This window comes from Rhipicephalus microplus, chromosome 6 (assembly GCF_043290135.1).
Source record: "Rhipicephalus microplus isolate Deutch F79 chromosome 6, USDA_Rmic, whole genome shotgun sequence".
Taxonomy (NCBI): domain Eukaryota; kingdom Metazoa; phylum Arthropoda; class Arachnida; order Ixodida; family Ixodidae; genus Rhipicephalus; species Rhipicephalus microplus.
The window spans coordinates 5,768,190-5,785,963 of NC_134705.1; the positions used below are offsets into that span (position 1 = coordinate 5,768,190).

Here is a 17,774-nt window from a genome sequence, read left to right on the forward strand (position 1 = left end):
CCCCCCGCAAGCAAGGTGACAGATGTGGAAAGCGGATTGAGTACGAACATATTGCTTCTTCCGGCGGCAAGGTCAATTATTGCGAAAGGCAGCGGCAAAGCCCGAGGACTCGAGAAGACATCGGAAGGCATAAAATGGACTGTAGGGTCAGTGTAGGCGTTGCATGAAACGAGAACAATAGCGGAATTTTTTAGGTGAAATATCGGTATCTTTATAAACGAGCAACTTCGGCGGCTAATGAAGAGCGTCAAGTAATGGGACATCACACAAGGGTGAAAACTCGATTTCGGCGCGTGCGCAGTCGATGACGTCATTATGACGGGATAGGAAGTATCACCCCAGGATGACGTCATGGGAACAGACAGTCAGAACAGTAAACTCCAGGATGTAAAGAATGCTTTCTATTGACACTCTTGCAGTGCAGGTTGCGAGAGGCATTACTTGCTGTGCGCTTGCAGTGTGGAGCGACAGTCCCGAAAGCGGCAATGTGACTTTGTGTAATACACGGCAGAGATTAGCGGCAATAACAGAAATAGCGGTGCCGGTGTCCACAAGGGCGAAAGTACAATAACCTTCAACAGTTACTGCGACCACGTTAGCAGGAGAGGAGCGAGGGCTTAGACAGGTCAAAAATGGCGCAGTTCTTGCCTCTTGAACTTAGTTTGTGCTTAGTTTTCTTGGTTGGAGGGTTTGAGTCGGGGACCCATGGGGGAGGGCGACCGCCGACGAGGAGAAGGTGCGCGCTGCGGTTGGAAGTCAAGGTGGTCAATAAAGGCATAGCGAGGTGACGAGACCGGCCCATAATAGGCGAAGGGTTGGCTGTCGGGTTGCGACGGCCGGGCATAGTCGCCAAACATCTGAGTTCGACGGCGGCAGTAGCGGGCAACGTGTCCGGGAGTGAAGCAGGCATAGAAAATTGGTCGGTTATCGGGCATCCTCTAACGATTGGCGACTGGTGGTGCCACCCAAGGCGCTGTATAAGCAGCCGGGTGTGCGGGCTATGAGCGCGTGGTGTAGGGGCATTGTAAAAGCCTACGCACAGCGTCTGCATATGTGAGCGGCGTGGCTACGGGCTGCATATCTTGCGAACAGGCGACAGGAGGAGCCACAGGCTGTGCTACATACGTTAGGGGTGCGGTCACAGGGTGCAGGGCTGGTGGATAGGCGACAAGAGTAGAGTGTACTAGTAAGGGAAGTGTGCCGTGCGCAGCGCGTTCCATTGGAGCCGAGGAGGCCCCCTCAGCAATGAAACAGGTTGAGTACAGCCTGGGGGCGCTAGGGGACGCTGCGAGCCACAGGAGCGCGTGTGTCAGCTCATGTTCTGTTGTTTTGCTGTTAGCGCGTGACCAGTTCCTCGTTGCCGGTATTTCTCGCATCGAGTAACTCTGCTCCTCGCCAGATTGCGCTGTACGGGAGTGAAGAAATTACGGTGATGTTCGCGCTTGTCTACTGGAATGAGAAAATAGCTGGGAGACGGCGGGACAAGCGAGACGGCTTTTGCTCTGTGCCAAATTGTGGTTTCCGTTCGTGTGAAGAGGCGCACGCCTTATTTCGGGTGTCGTTGAAGCTGACCACTGGGAAGAATAATCGCGGAACGTCAAGAGAGATGATAGAGTCCTTGACAAGAGCAGCGCTGTTTATGAGCGACACTTCAAAGCAAGATTCATACAGTGAACTTTCAAGAAGACTATCGACGGTAAGAATATTGAGAACCTAAGACACCTGCCACTAAAAAATCGCATTCCTACAATTTTTTCTGATGCTCCCTTTTAAAATCGCTGCCGAAAAAAAAAAAAAGCAGCAGTATCGCAACATTAGCGATCAGATTCTCCCCAAACCGAAGCAAAGACGGGAAAGTAACACGTTGTCAGAAGTTCAGTCGAACGACGTTTATCAAGGCAGTTCAGTCGATGATGTTCCGAAACGGGAATGCCAAAGGATGTCGAATGATGTTGGCCGAGATAGTGCCGCTGATAAAGCTCATGACCAAGAACTTCAAGGGCTGTCATTTTAAAATCTCGCTATTCCAAATGAGTAGTCAGAAATTTTCCTCCGTGTGTTGGGAACTCATTTCTTTACGCCGAGTTGGAAGCCGACGCTGTTGAACATAACAAGGTAGCATTGGAAAAACTCATTCAGATTAAGAAGAAAGCTGCTGAAAGTGCTGGAAATGGCGAAATTCTCATTGGAAAAAAGAAGAGGCGCCAAGAGGAACTCGTAGCACAAGAAGAGGCAGAGTTGCCGTTAAACAATGTGAGCAAATTGACTTTGTGTCCCGGCGTGGGAATGGAGGTTTTAGCTGGTGAATTCCCATAGTAAATGGGGTGTTGTCTTCGAAAAACTGCAAGCTTGTAGTAAATGACATCAGTGCTTGTGTTCACTGCAAATATCAGAGAAAGCTGATACTCAACCAGCTTTCCAGAAGACGATGTCAGAAGATGTTTACGAAACAAAGTCCTTGCAATATATGACGTAACCTTCGGAGAACGAAAGCCAAGCTTAGCAGTGCAAAAATCAGCTTGAGTCGAATGAAAGCAAAAATGAGCAGTTATCTGAAGAAGCAGTGGTTGAAAGAATTGGAGGCCTTCGACTGACGCTTCCCGACCGTTTAGTGTGCTAAGTAATATAAAAGATATGAAAGACACAGGACTGAACAGAGCCTTTTTAATAGATATTTGAGGTCTATAAATTAATTCGTTGAAACTCACCCAATGCAATTTGAAAGCACATTATTACTATATAAAATTTAGTAATTTCAAAAAGAAACAAGTTCAGCTGGTGTAAATGACCTCACCGAATTGTAGTCGGGTCTTTTTGTGTAGGCTCGTGTCTATGCAGAAGGGTGGAATTTCACAATTAAGCGGCATTTATCGCATAAAAATCCGCGACAACAACTCGGAACAAGATATAAATCGGCCACACAGCCCACTCACTGAGCCATCACGGCAGCAAGTGTAGCACTCCTTTAGCCAGCAGCACCCTTTAGCGGCGCGCGGAACGGTCATCGCTAGAAGGACTCTCTTTCCGGCGCCGCACGGCACACTTTCCCTTCTAGTACACTGTAACAAGAGTGCCTACCGGCTGTGCGACACGTGGGTATTGAACACGGCTAAATAGAGGCAGCTCGTGGTGCGCAAGGTGAACAAACAGCTTGGGCAATCTCTTTTGAAATAGCAGTGTGAAGCGGGGCAGGTAGACGAGTGGTGGTCTCGTGAGTAAAAGGCACTAGGGAATGTTGGCGGGCGACTTCCTCACGGACGAAGGCTCGGACTTGCTAAAGCAATAGTGAATTGTCAGGCATGCTGTCGAAACTAGACATTGACTCACCGTCACGCTGAGACTTCCAAGTCAGAGTGCATTCCTTCAACTCGTCGTAGCTCTGACACAAGCTGGGGACTTCGGAAACTGTGCTCAGATTCCTAGCCAAGAGCATTTGAAATGTGCCATCGTTGATGCCCTTCAAGATGTGTTTGACCTTGTTCGACTTGGGCATGGTGCCATTCGCGCGTCGACAAAGGTCTACGACCCCCGCAGGGGCGCCTGCGCAAGTAGGCGTTTGGTGTGTAGCGACACCACGGACCCGAGCTAACGGGGGAGTTTCGGCTCCCTCCCACGCCTAGCCGTGCGTGGCCTTGCCGTGTCCGGGGAAAAGGGGATCCTAGGGGTTGAGCCAACGCTGGGTGATTGGACCTTTAAGGCCCCCCGGCAGAGGTAACACACCCCTTTGGCCCCGGCTTCACGTAGACGGCACCCCTGGGCTGACCCACCCAGGGGAAATCGGTAGTCGCCTTTTCCTATCTCTCTCTCCCTATATCTTCGTCCTTTGTTCTCACTTTACATCTTTCCTGTCTTCTCCTCACTTCATTTTACTTCCAATTTTTCCTGGCGGCAAGGGTTAACCTTGTGTGGCTATCCAAACTAGGGTAAACTATATTGGGTTATAGTAACTGCGTACTGCTGGCGTTGCGCAGACATGCCCACATGCTCTGCCACGTCCCCTCGTTGGACTCCGTGGTGGGTGGTAGGCGCCGTTACCGAAAAATACACATTTTCTCATGGGATCCCCGACCCCCTCTTTAACTGATCGTGCTTCGAAAAGGGTACGCACCGATGCAACTTTCCTACTTTGGCCCAAAAACAGAGAAACTTTCCCAAAATACCATGTCCTCCACTGCGAACAATCATCTACAAAAGCTAGAGCAATCTCACCCTTCCTTGTGGCCAAGTGCTTGAGAGAGACCATTGGAACCGGTTATAAGGCCACGAAGATGGCAAGTGGAGATCTGCTTTTGAATTAAAAGACAAGGAACAGTACAATAAACTCTCGCACCTCGTGGCCTTTGGTAACATCCCTGTCTCTGTGAGCGCACACCGTACCATGAATACAGTGAAGGGCGTGGTATCGGACGAAGATTTGATGACACTGAGTGAAGAAGAGCTCTTTGATGGATGGAAGGATCAAGGTGTAATACAAGTCCAGCGCATCAAAATCAGACGTAACAACAATGAAATAGCAACAAAGCACTTGATACTCACCTTCAACACAACCACTTTACCCGAGACTCTCGAAACTGGCTATGTAAAACTCCATGTCCGACCCTTCATTCCAAACCCGAGGCGTTGTTTCAAATGCCAGCGATTTGGTCATGCATCCCAGAGCTGCCAAGGACAGCTGATGTGTGCCAAGTGTGGCACAACCGGCCACAGTGCTGATGAATGTAGTCATGACGAGATCCTCTGTGCAAACTGGGAAGGTAGCCACCCCGCATACTCCAGAGCGTGCCCAGCCTGGAAAAGAGAAAAATAAATAATAAATATAAAAGTTAAGGAAAATATCACATTCAGGGAAGCAAGACAACGAGTCTCGTTATCATTAGCATTAAAAACACCTTTTGCCGAAGTGGTGCAATGAGGGGCGGCACCACAAAGGCCCTTGGCAGTTGCCCGGACCGCGCCTAGCATGCCGAGGCCAATGCCACAAGCCCCTGCGGCGGGAGCAGCCAGCGCTGCCCTGCCCACATTCAGCCTGTCCACACCAGTGACCTCTACAAGCTCTGGCAGCAGCCAGGGCAATCGCGAGGCCAAGGGGGCTCCATCAAGCCCCAGCTCGGTGGGGACAAAGACTTCGTCGATCGAGGCGAAGTCTAAGCGACGCACAGATCGCTCTTTAGAGCGGGTGTCCAGTGCCTTGCAAGAGGCTATGGACACCAGTTCAAGCCAAACAGCGCAGGAAGCGCCGAAGGAGCGGCGAGCTTCGCTCGACCGCCCCAAAAAGGACAGAACGCCGATTACAGGGCCTGACAAAGGCCCTGTAAAATGAGTTAATCATCGTCTTCGTTGCACACAGCACTTTTCCCCTTTTTTTTTTCCACTATAGACAAAATCATACAGTGGAACGTAAGGGGAATACTTAGAAATTTAGATGACGTCCAAGAACTTCTGTGTAAGTTTAACGCGAAAGTGCTATGTGTGCAAGAAACGCACTTAACTCCTAAGCACAAGGACTTCCTACGACAATATATTATTTTCCGAAAAGACCGGGAAGATCCTGTCGTACCATCTGGCGGTGTAGCCATTATAGTCGATCGTAGTATAGCATGCCAGCATTTGAAGCTCCGAACGGCCCTGGAGGCAGTGGCCATTCGAGCTGTACTTTTTAACAAACTCATTACCATATGTTCTGTGTACATACCACCGCATCAACAGCTACACAGACGTGATCTGGAATCATTAATAGATGAACTCCCAGAGCCATTTCTGGTTCTAGGTGATTTTAATGCACACAATGCCCTGTGGGGCGATGCTCACTGTGATGCACGAGGATGTCTCATTGAGCAGCTCCTTTTCTCTTCTAGTTTATGTCTTTTGAATATGAAGGAGCTTACGTATTTTAGCCTTGCAAACAACACATACTCCTCCATAGATCTTAGCATTTCATCACCGTCCCTTTTACCTGTTTTTAAGTAGAACGTTTTTAAAAACCCTTATGGGAGTGATCACTTCCCAATCATCCTGAGTGTGCCGAACAAAGATCAACTACCCCCGCAGGTTTCTCAATGGAAGATTGACTCAGCTGATTGGGAAGGGTATAGAACTCTTACACACATGACATGGACTGAGCTGTCTGCCCTGACCATAGATGGCGCTGTCACGTATTTTACAGCTTTTATATTTGATGCTGCATCTAAATGTATTGCCAAAACGAGTGGCATGTGTTCTAAACGGCGAGTCCCATGGTGGAACGACGCATGCAGAAAAGCACGGACCACTCAGAACAAAGCATGGGCGTTGCTTCGCGATTCCCCTACAGCAGAAAACCTGGAAAATTTCAAGCGGGTCAAATCGCAGGCAAGGAGAACGCGCCGACAAGCTAGACGAGAGAGCTGGACAAAGTTTATATCGAGTATCAACTCGTACACAGACGAGGGAAAAATGTGGAATAAGATAAAGAAAATTAAGGGCCAACAAACGTATTCTCTTCCACTAGTTAATAGCCTCGGGGAAAGCTTGGAGGATCAAGCCAACTTTCTTGGCACACATTTCGAACACATATCGAGCTCCTCACACTACTCCGAATCCTTCCAGAATTACAAGGCACGAATAGAAAAACAAAAGTTAGAAAGAAAATCCCCAAGAAATGAGGCATATAATGCACCATTCTGCTTAGCAGAACTGCGAACAGCACTCAGCTGCTGTAATACATCTACCCCAGGTTCTGACAACGTAATGTATGTGATGCTGAAGGAACTACCCTCCGAAACTAAAGAAACCCTCCTCTCACTTTAGTATCGCATATGGTTTTCGGGTGTGATCCCCTCCTCCTGGAAGGAGGCTGTTATAATTCCAATTTTGAAGCAGGGAAAAGATCCCTCTATTGTATCAAGTTACAGACCTATAGCGTTAACAAGCTGCCTCTGCAAGCTATTTGAAAAAATGATTAATTGCCGCTTACTCCACTACTTAGAAACAAATAAATTGCTCGACCCATACCAATGTGGGTTTCGAGAGGGTAGATCCACCACCGACCATCTGGTGCGTATCGAGGCACAGATCCGAGACGCTTTCGCCTACAAACAATACTTCCTCTCTGTGTTTCTCGATATCGAGAAGGCCTACGACACAACATGGCGTTTCGGCATAATAAGAGACTTGTCTCACCTGGGTGTGCGCGGTAGAATGCTTTTCATAATCGAGAGTTACTTGTCCAATCGGAAATTCCGTGTCCGTGTGGGCAGTATTCTCTCCCAAACATTTGTGCAAGAAACGGGAGTACCGCAAGGTGGTGTACTTAGTTGTACACTTTTTATTATCAAAATGAATTCCTTGCACCTGTCCATCCTCCGCAACATGTTTTATTCCACATATGTAGATGACGTCCAGATTGGCTTTAAGTCATGCAACCTAGCAATGTATGAGCGGCAGGTTCAGTTAGGTTTAAACAAGGTGTCCAAACGGGCAGAGGAAAACGGATTCCGGCTGAACCCAGAAAAAAGCACCTGTGTCTTGTTCTCCCGAAAGAGAGGCGTGTACCCAGAACCTGACATTGAACTGAACGGTCAACGTCTGTCTGTCAATGCGGAGCATAAATTCTTAGGCTTAATCTTGGACAACAAGTTGACCTTCGTACCGCACATCAAGTATTTAAAAACAAAATGTTTAAAAGCCATGAATGTTATAAAAGTGTTGTCACGGACTACGTGGGGTAGTGACAGGCAATGTCTCATGAACCTCTATAGAAGCCTCATTCGCACCCGCTTAGATTATGGGGCCATTGTTTATCACTCTGCGACTCAAAGTGCGTTGAAGATGCTGGACCCCGTGCACCATTTGGGCATCCGCCTTTCTACGGGTGCTTTTCGTACCAGCCCCGTAGAAAGCCTTTACGTTGAGTCAAATGAGTGGTCGCTTCATCTGCAGAGAACTTACATGTCCTTTGTTTATTTTCTTAAGGTGAAAGCAGACAAGAAGCACCCCTCATACTCTACAATTAATGATTTGTCGAGCTCAACTCTGTTTCAAAACAGGCCTTCGATGAGGCAGCCCTTCTCAGTTCGCCTGAAGTGTCTAGCTGAAGAAACTGAAGTGTCACTTGAACACAGTTTAATGGCTCCTGTAGCATACCCGCCACCGTGGCAGTGGCAGTCTATAGACTGCGATGTGTCTTTCCTAGAAGTTACAAAACATGCACCTATTGCCCATATCCAAACATACTTCCTGGAACTTCAACACAAATACACACGTCCTGAGTTCTTCACAGATGCCTCTAAGTCCAACTCCTCTGTGTCCTACGCTGTTGTTGGCCCTTCGTTTTCGGATGCTGGCCCTCTACATCCAGGCACAAGTATTTTCACAGCGGAAGCCTACGCGATACTTGTGGCAGCTAAGCACATCAAACAGTTAGAAATGCAAAAAGCAGTAATTTATACAGACTCCCTCAGTGTGGTAACGGCTCTGCACAGTCTTAAAAAACAAAAAAACCCTGTCCTCGTCTCACTTTACTCTATTTTATGCACACTCTACGCACTCAACCAACGTGTTGTAGTGTGCTGGGTGCCAGGGCACCGAGAGATTCAAGGCAACGTGATGGCGGATCAGCTTGCTGCATCCGTCCACGAAATCAGTGCCACTACACCCATATCGATCCCGCCCCTTGATCTTAAGCTGTCTCTCAAACGAAAGCTCAGGGACTACTGGCAGAGCAAGTGGGATAGACACACACAAAACAAGCTACACGTTATCAAGCCACACCTTGGCCATTGGCCACCATTATCAAAATCGCGTCTAACAGAGGTAACACTAACAAGACTCAGGATAGGAGACGCATACACGACACACACACATCTTTTGTCCGGTGGCGATCCATTATTGTGTGATAAATGTGGTGAGACATTAACAGTTCTTCACATTTTAATCCAATGTAAACAATTAGACACTCTAAGAAGACAACACTTTCCATTACCCTACCGACAACATATACCATTACACCCCGCAATGTTTGTCGGTAGGGAACCACTTTTCACCCATAAATCATTGCTAGCTTTTTTAAGAGATGTCGGTTTTTATCATGTAATATACCCAGGCATTGTGTAGCGTGACCTCTCAAGAGAGGTTGCTGCTGCAGTGACTATATTTAAAAGCACTTGCCTCGCAGCCCTTGGACACAAGGGCGCTGATGAGGCACTTGTGCTAGCGCCAAATATTTTTACATGCTTTTATTATCAAAACCTTTGTCACCCTTTTTACTATGCATGTCACGCCACTGCCATGATCTTAATACTTATGTTTTTACCCGCATTATCGCGAGGAATTTTAAGACCCCTATACAGCCACGCAACATATCATTGTCCGCATCTCTACTCATCGAAATGGCGCTCTTTGGCCATCAATTGGCCCTTGCGCCACAAAGCACCACACATCATCATCATCATCATCATCATCAAAGGTCGACGACGTCCTCAATATAGCTGGTAGATTTTTGCCAGTCTGCTGAGAGCGGACGCGCAAGCGCTTTTCTGCCTGCTGCTTGCGGACAGCCGGCCGACCGAACAGTTCAGCACATGACGTTTTGAAGATGCTTCATCTGGGAATGTTGTGTTTGTGGTTGTTAAACCACAATTCGGCGACGCCAGTGAGATAAAATATGACGTGGCCCAGCTTGTAGGCTTCATCCCACTTATTATTGGCACTCACCAGCTCGTAGTGCTCAAGCCAGTCTTCCACGTCGGTCCCATTTGCACCGCTGAAGGCCTTCGGGTCCGTAGCCTAGAATGGCTAAGGCAGTCGACGAACTTGGGCAAAGACGCCGATGGGTTGGCGTTGTCAGTCATGACGGGGGGTAGCGGGCGGCTTCGCAGCTCCAGGGTGTAGCGACGGGCATAAACAGCACCCTCCACCAAATATGAAGAGGTTTATTAGTCATTAAGGACAGCGGTGAGGCAGCGTAAAGAACCGTCTAGCAGAGACCGACACAGCAGCGAACCAAAAGACGAGCCGAAAGTGCCGGGCATTGGCGATGCTGCTCGCTGCAAGCACATCTTCTTCTTCACAAATCAAACAAACAAACAAACCAAACACAAACAAACTTAGCACAAACAAACCAAACACGAACAAAACAACCAAGCACAAACAAACAAACAAACCAAACACAACAAAAGAACATTTCTCGCAACTTGTTGAGAATCAATAAGAGACTCGCGAATGCAAAAGAGCAGGTGTCTCGTATGAAAGTACAAAATGAGACACATTTAGCGAAGAGGCATTCGAAAGTAATATTAGGTCTCTCTCCCCACAACAACAACTTAATGTCAAGAGCTGCTTCGTTGCCGCACGACGGAAGTTGTAGTACAATGATGAGTGAATTGTGGAATGCATCATGATAAAGATGCAATGCCTGAAGTTGTATGAACATCTCCGCAAAGGAGCCATCATGGGACTGCATGCCTTGGACAGCTTGTCTGCAAAGGTAAGTACCTGCAGGATTTCAAGGGTGGCTTTGGCCTCTGTGCTAATAATTTTAATGCTTTGACTGAGCTATATGTGCGGACATAAGCTAAGGAGAAGCTAGTGCAAGTGCGAGAACTCTTCGAGGCTGTGCATGCTAGCATCCAAGGCATGCCGCCACCATACACTGCGAGTAGGATACATTAAAAGCTTTTGCTGTATTTCCTTAAAATAAATCAGCCTACGGTTGCCTCATTGGACAAAAAATATTCTGCTTCTAGCATCAAAACGGGCAGCGGCTTCCTTGCCACTGCTGCGGAAACACGGCGGGCTATGAGAACCGGGCGGCGCAGCGACACCCACTTGGGCTACAGCGCCTCAAGTGGCAGCCACCGGCATTCATTCAATCTGGTGCCACCTAGAAGGCTGCGGATAGCACACTAGCCAGTATATTCTGGGCACTGTACGCCGATCCAGGATTCAACCTTATGACATTCAGGTTAACAGTTGAATGCCACAACCACTAGACGACCGAGGCGATGCTTGCTAGGTTTTGCAAGATATTTGTGAGTGTTGCATAGTGCCGTTAGGTCTTATGTGATAAGACGGTGTTTTGGCCAGGAACATGGTACGTAAGTAGATACGCCAAGTTCTTGCAAGAACGTTTGACATTATTAGTTACGTAACTGGGAGTGGTTCCAGTGGAAACAATCGCGTGATTTGTAACATTGTATTGTTAGGAACATGTCGCATGGTGTGGCCAGCTGTTTAACTACCAGCATCAATAAAAGAAAAGAAAATGGAAAAGTTTCATAACCGGTTCCACTCAGGTGTGCGCGAGGTTCCTCATCAGTTGGGAAGGCAAAAGTTTATTGCAGCGCCCCTCTCCCACCCCACTACGTGAATGCGTTGTGCAGATTCGGGGACCTTAGATGAATAGAAGGGGGTGGGGGTGCCACCTATGGCATAACACAGCTTGTGTAAAGCGAATGAGCATTGGTGGAAGATATCAAAGCGTTTGGGAGTTTACTATTAGCATGAAGTCTTGTTATGAGGAATTCAAAAGGAGGTTGATTATGCAGTCAAAAGCCTCTGGTGCTCGCAAGTGCCATGCTCTACAGTCAATATGGCATACAATTGAGGCGAGCGCACAATGAACAACATTCTCCATCAACAATCGCATTCCAGTGTCATCAATAAGTAGAATGCAGCCTATTCCATACAAGATGCGTGTGATTGCACGGCGTGTTCGTAAACGAGCCTGCAACAGCTCCACATTCTCTGTTTTTGCACTTTGTGCCATTCTTCTTTAAGAGATGAATGGCGTCTCATCAGTAACAACAAAATCATGTTTAGTGTAGTGTCCAGAATGTAGGCAAGGCGACTAAGTGAACGTAGTAGCGTTTACTGAAGATGTTGTGACATATATGTAGAAATAAAACCTAACAAAGTGCGATTGCTTACCTTCTCCATCGGACAGTTGCAATCCACAACAGGAGTCGCTTCTACTATGAAACAGCTCCAGGAACTTGTAAAAGTGATTTCCTCGTGAGTTTTTATATGTGTGAGCAGCCAACAATGCAGCATTTATTTCTCGACATTGTTGAAGGCCGACAAAATCGTTAAATCACAATGCAAAACACATGCTTCCGTGCACTTATCTCTATGCTTGCGGGAACACTGCTCGTCGCCCGAGCCCACAAATGCTTGTCACGCGCTGCGGCAAGTGGCATGGTCGGCACTTATTGCATCGCCCATTGGTCTCTTACAGAGGGTTTCGACTGTATGGAGAAAGAAGTACACATGGCAGTATGCGTTGTACAAATTGTTCACCTCAGTGCACATCCTGCATTTTAAGGCAACGCCATCAGAGGGCGTTATTTTATGCGAGATGCCTCATTAGTGATTGTACCTTGACTGCCTTGTGTACTTGTTTACATTTAGTGGTATATCCTATTTGGGAACAATTAAGAATATGCAGTAAATATATAGTGATATCAAATGTGAGTTTCCCTGCTCGAAATCTGCCTCAAAGAAATTTTTCATCTCCAAATGAGCTCTGAAGCAGTTTGATCTCCAATAGTTGCTGGACCACCACTGTATGCTGTCATAGCCAGCCCTCTTGACTTGTGCGTCATCTGTCAAAGTACATGAGCACCTGATGGTGGACACTCTTTTACCGTAATTTAGAAAAAAATCTGAATTTCGGATGAGGCAGGACTTACAGCCTTTATCTGATAATAATATATGTAGAGCCAGTGTTCAAAAAGCAGGACTTCTTCTCACTGAAAAGCGCAGGTGATTTGCCTCTTTTGTTTACAGCTTCATAGAAAAGCCACTCTGTGTTTTGGCAGCTACTTGGATACTTTCTTAATATATGAAAGCAGAGCATGAAAGAACATTGTATTTAATAGTCCCCAGTGTATTTATTCGTAACAAACTTCAATGTAAGTTCATGTGCTGTGCGATGTCAGTACAGGCTTAAGAACATTGGATAGTCATATTGGGGCACGTGTTTATTGCCTTCTTTTTCTGTGTTCAGGTTTTATCTGCATTGACTAACAACATTTGGTGTAGAGCACATCGCGTTTGAAAAGTATCCCGATTTTTTGAGCTCGTTCTGGTTAATTACACGCCGAAAGTAAACACTCAAGTTTACCCGAGATATTATGAGAGCACCAGGAATAACGCTGGAAAATTCAATGGCTTATCTACAAAAAAAGGCTCATGTCTCTGATGATCACATGGGAGAGCTGAGCGAGATTTCAAGCAAGCAGGACGTGTTTTTGCTCTCCCAACCTTTCTTTGATCATCGCTTTCATTCATTGTCACGTTTGTAGCCCTTCTAAAAGCTACAAATGGCGCCTCAGAGAGGTAACTGGAAGAAAACGCAGCTGTAGAGTGCCTCCTGGTAACCTTAGCATCGACATCACACAGCAGCAGGCACAGCAGCAGGTACAGCCGAAGTCCGCACACTCCGAGAAGAGAGCCCGGCCTCTGGAGGACAGTAGCCATGACACTGCCACCCTCTCCTAGGCTCCGAGTGAAAGGAAAGTTAAAACTGGAACTTCCTCGGCTCCTTCCATGGTCGTTGCTTTCAGCAATAGTCACTTCCTTGTAGCAACACCATCTCTTCTTCTCCCCCACTTCAGGGGTGCTGTCGAGTGAACGGTGCCCTCCCCAAGATTGGGCGAGCCTCCAAGCTCATCCCCGTGCCCTCAAGATCCCCAATTCATCGGCGATTTATTCCATAATCACCAGGTGGCCACGATCATCTATGGACGTGTCGGAAAGAAGGCCAACTTCCTTGCTATAACAAGGGATGCGATCGCCACCTTCCTTTCAGGATTCCCTGTCATCCAACTTGCACGGCTGAACTTGAACTTCAAGTGCAACCTGGTTGCGGTTGACATGCCCCCCACCACCGATATGAATGCCTTGCTCCAGGTTGAGGTGATCTGCAAGATTAAAGTCTGGGCCAAGCAACTTGACCTGAATGCCTGTGTCGGCATGATCTATAGGGTAGACCCGTCCATCCCCTTAGAGGACCATACCCACCTTCACCAGTGTCACTCGTGTGCGGTGTGCGCAGAGGCAACTGCTGCACTCTCACCTTTGTGTGGACTATCATCCTCCTGGATATCCTGCTTTACAAGCAAGGACGCTTTGAATGTCCGCTCCAGTCCCGGCCACTATAGTGTTCCTGATGATGCCACTTCGGGCACGTAACTGCCACTTCCTCATGGGACGAACGGTGCCTGCAGTGCGGCGTCAAGCGGGTCTGAGGACCGTGTGCAGCAGAACATCCTTGCTGCATCAACTGTAGCAAAAAACATTCCGCAACCGAGCCTTGCTGCCTTTCCTGGCAACTCCAATGCTAGGCCATGATCATTATGGCCTCATGTGACGGCACTGTGGCTCGCCGCGAAGCAAAGGAACATGCCAGGACCCCTGGGAGCAGTGCAACAATCATCAAGGGCCGCTCTTTTCGGGGTGCATTTGCCAAAACTGGCAGTATGACCTCGGAAGTGCCGCTGCAGCCTTCATTGAGTGCGCCCATCGGACATGACGGTGTCACTGCCCTCTTTCATGACTCTGCCGGCCTCTGCCATCGTCGGCTTGCGCTCGATGGTTGCACAAACACCACACACTTCTTCGCAATCGCCGGCTCTTACCGCCGTCTCCAAGAATGCGATGACTATACCGCCCACTTCCTCGATGCTGCCGGCCCTTGCCGACCTCGCGACGGACACTAAGATGGAAGCACTACTTGCATCAATTGGTGCTGTGCTCCCGATGCTTCCAGTAGACTCTTCAAAGCAACAATATTGTGATGTGGCCCTGCTCGTCGTGACACCCTAGGATTGGCCTTCCGAAGTGGCGTAACTATCGGAGTCGCTATGGGTTTAGACGACCCCACTCTTATTGCCCATGTTGATTTGTGCACATCACTGTGCCTTGGCTTTCTCGGCGGCTTTCCCGGTGGGCTGCACGTTGAGTTAATTCGAGTGCGTGCTGGAGAAGGCGGGTTGAACAAGTCCCATTTTCCTTTTTTTTAATTGTCTCTTACCTTTACCATTCTGTCCCTTGTATTCTCATTACTCTATCCCTGTGCCGACTTGTTGAGGTGTCATCTTTCTATTGTGTATTGCAAGCTGTGTATTGTACCTGTGTATTGCAAGCTGTAAATAACAAGCCATTAAGTACTTAGCTATGCATTACTATAGTAAACATAAATGTGAATATTTATGTGTTCACACATTTGTTTTCGTTTTGTTTCCTCTTAACTGACGTGTACATTCTTTCGTTACTATTGTATTTTATATTGTACCGGCCGCAAGCCACATCAAGCTGTTTGTTTGAGTAATTCTGAGTTTACAGTTTTATGATGATGAGATGGATTCATTGATTGAATCATTGGACAATATGACGTCTGTGTTTTGTTTTATTCGAAGGCAGTTTCAGTCACCGACGTCACTCCATGGTGTAAAATGTGCGGGCTCAGACCCACAAATTTAATTATTAGCATCTGTTGCAATTTTTTGCTTAAAATCAACAACGCCCACATGGAAATTTCCATGACAGGAGCACTCTGTCATTGTGTTGCCCTGATGAAACCAGAGTGTTCTTTGTGTTGCAGTGGGTGCGTGACCTGCCGCCCTTGGTCCACGATCAGCTGCTGTACGCAAGTGAACTCCCCGTGGCAGAGCAGGAGACCTTCCACGATGTGCTGCGCAACATCCTTGTGCCACGCACTGTCGGTAGCCCGGGCCACAGAAAAGTGCGACAGGTGTGCAAATTATGTCCATCTGGTTGCTGGTATGTGGCTTGCCTAGAGTGGGGTATCATTGCAGAACAGGAGTCTCAACATGATTTATGTGCAACAGCATCGGTGTCTGAATGGGATCATTGGGTCACATCAGGTCGTCAGGGCATTCAGTGCATACTGTCACTTTGGACCAGCAGGGTGGTTTTAGTGTACATTTTAGTAATTGAATTGTTTCACAACAGTGAGCGCCCCTTCGCATACGCTTTAAGACGCCTGTAAGTTGACTTTCCACCGGAATGTTTTCTAGTCGGAACTATCGTTCTTAGATGGCTTTTCTAACTCGAAGTATGTTGACCCCTTCACATTGCAGTGAAGGCGTGGGAGTATTGCAAAGCCTTCTAAAGGCACACTGCATGAATATTACACGTCACTGTATATCTCCACCTCCTTGCTCTCCGTGCATCTAGAGAATAGGAGAAATGAAATAAAAGGAAGGCAAGGATTAATGATGAATGGAAAAAATTAATTTGCCTGCTAGTTGTGGTCGAGCCTTTCTGCTGGAAAATAAACTTGCTTGAGCATACGCAGTAACTGTTTTACAAGCGGTTCATTCCGTGTGCACAAAATTAATTACAAGAATTACTTTAGGCGATTTCTGTTTAAGGTACTCAATTCTGAGAACTTGTATTTTGTTTGTTCTAAGTGGGCTTTCAAGTGCGAACTGAGGCTGAATATATTTCTGCCACGATTGTTTAATACTGTACAATGTGCTCGATTGCTGCCGCTTTTTGCACACTGCACAAAACACTGGGATGATTCCACGAGAGATCGACACGGGTCGAAAAGTTGGTATTTTAGATTTGATTGTTTATTTTATATTGTACACATACCACCCAGTAGCCTGAAAGGGAACTTCGTTTTTTTTTGGTTCCCTGCATAGTTTGGGAGGAAAGAAATATTGAACTTACTTTGTTCAGAGGGACCCATTTCGTTCCTTGTCATTTTTTAAAGTTAACAGTGATATAAAAACACAAATATTAGCTTGATGAATACAATTTTTTTTCTAGTGAATTAACACATAATGAAGAGTGAAGCAGCATTGTTTGTAGCTTGTATGCTGAAGCAAAGTGTTTCTGAAAAATGTCTTAACAAGTTACATTTTTTTAAAAGTTGCTTGATTTGAGATCTTTTTTTCTCTTAAGCTAAACGAGCTAGTTTTTCATAACTTACTGGCCTATTACAATTTTATGTTTACAATATTGCCTGTTAATACCATTGCTGTATCTCAAACACATAACTTTTTAAATGGCCCAAAACTTTCAAATTCGTTGGTAGTAAAGCATAACGAAAAATCTATATGTAAAAAGCCCCATCTTCATTTTTTTTTAATCTCATAAAATGTTCCTCATAAATGATAGAAAAATAATATTTAAAAACATTGCAATATTTTACTTGCAGCGACAATATTACGGGTAGAAGTTCTAGCTTTTCGAGCATGCACTTGGTCGATAAACGCATGATAAATCGAGCAAAAAAAAGTGGGCTTGAGCTTTTGGGTCGTTTGAACAGTACCGTACTTACAGAGGAGAAGCAGATCTAGCACATTGAAGAATAAATTTCTGTAAAGGCACATTTCTGGTGCACTTCGCTCAGCTTTAAAGCCGTATGAGCAATATATAGTGACACATTCTAAGGCAATCCATAGATATTTGCAGACGACGTGATGAATTAAAATGCTCTAACACCAGCATAGCACCACGGAAGATAGTACATGAACACTTGGAATGACCGCCTCCTCTATCTCCTCTGAAACTGAGGAATGCATTGAACAAAAGCCATGGTGGGCTCAAAACGTTAGCAATTTTTCCAGACTTTAAGCAGTGCTCGACACTTAACAAAACACGACCATGGTTTGTATCATTAGGTGAGGTTGACTAAACGCACCGAAAACATAGGCCTGCAACACGTGGCAATAATATGCACTGAAACAATCCTAAAAGAACGAATGGTCTCTAGGTAATCTCTATTTGCATAGAGCGTTTTGACATTCTTCAGCCGTATAACA

General features: G+C 46.6%; 1 protein-coding gene across 13 annotated transcripts in view; it reads left to right on the forward strand.

The window, feature by feature from the left end:
* Positions 1-17,774, forward strand: part of LOC119167762 (glutaminyl-peptide cyclotransferase) — an 823,023-nt gene that overhangs the window by 202,860 nt on the left and 602,389 nt on the right. For 12 of the 13 annotated variants that reach the window (XM_075865229.1, XM_075865226.1, XM_075865228.1 and 9 more), the window contains one exon: positions 15,581-15,730. The exons of the other annotated variant lie outside the window; for it this stretch is intronic. In XM_075865229.1, coding sequence (XP_075721344.1) covers positions 15,581-15,730 — 150 coding nt within the window. The remainder of the gene's footprint in view (positions 1-15,580; positions 15,731-17,774) is intronic. 13 annotated transcript variants of the gene reach the window in all.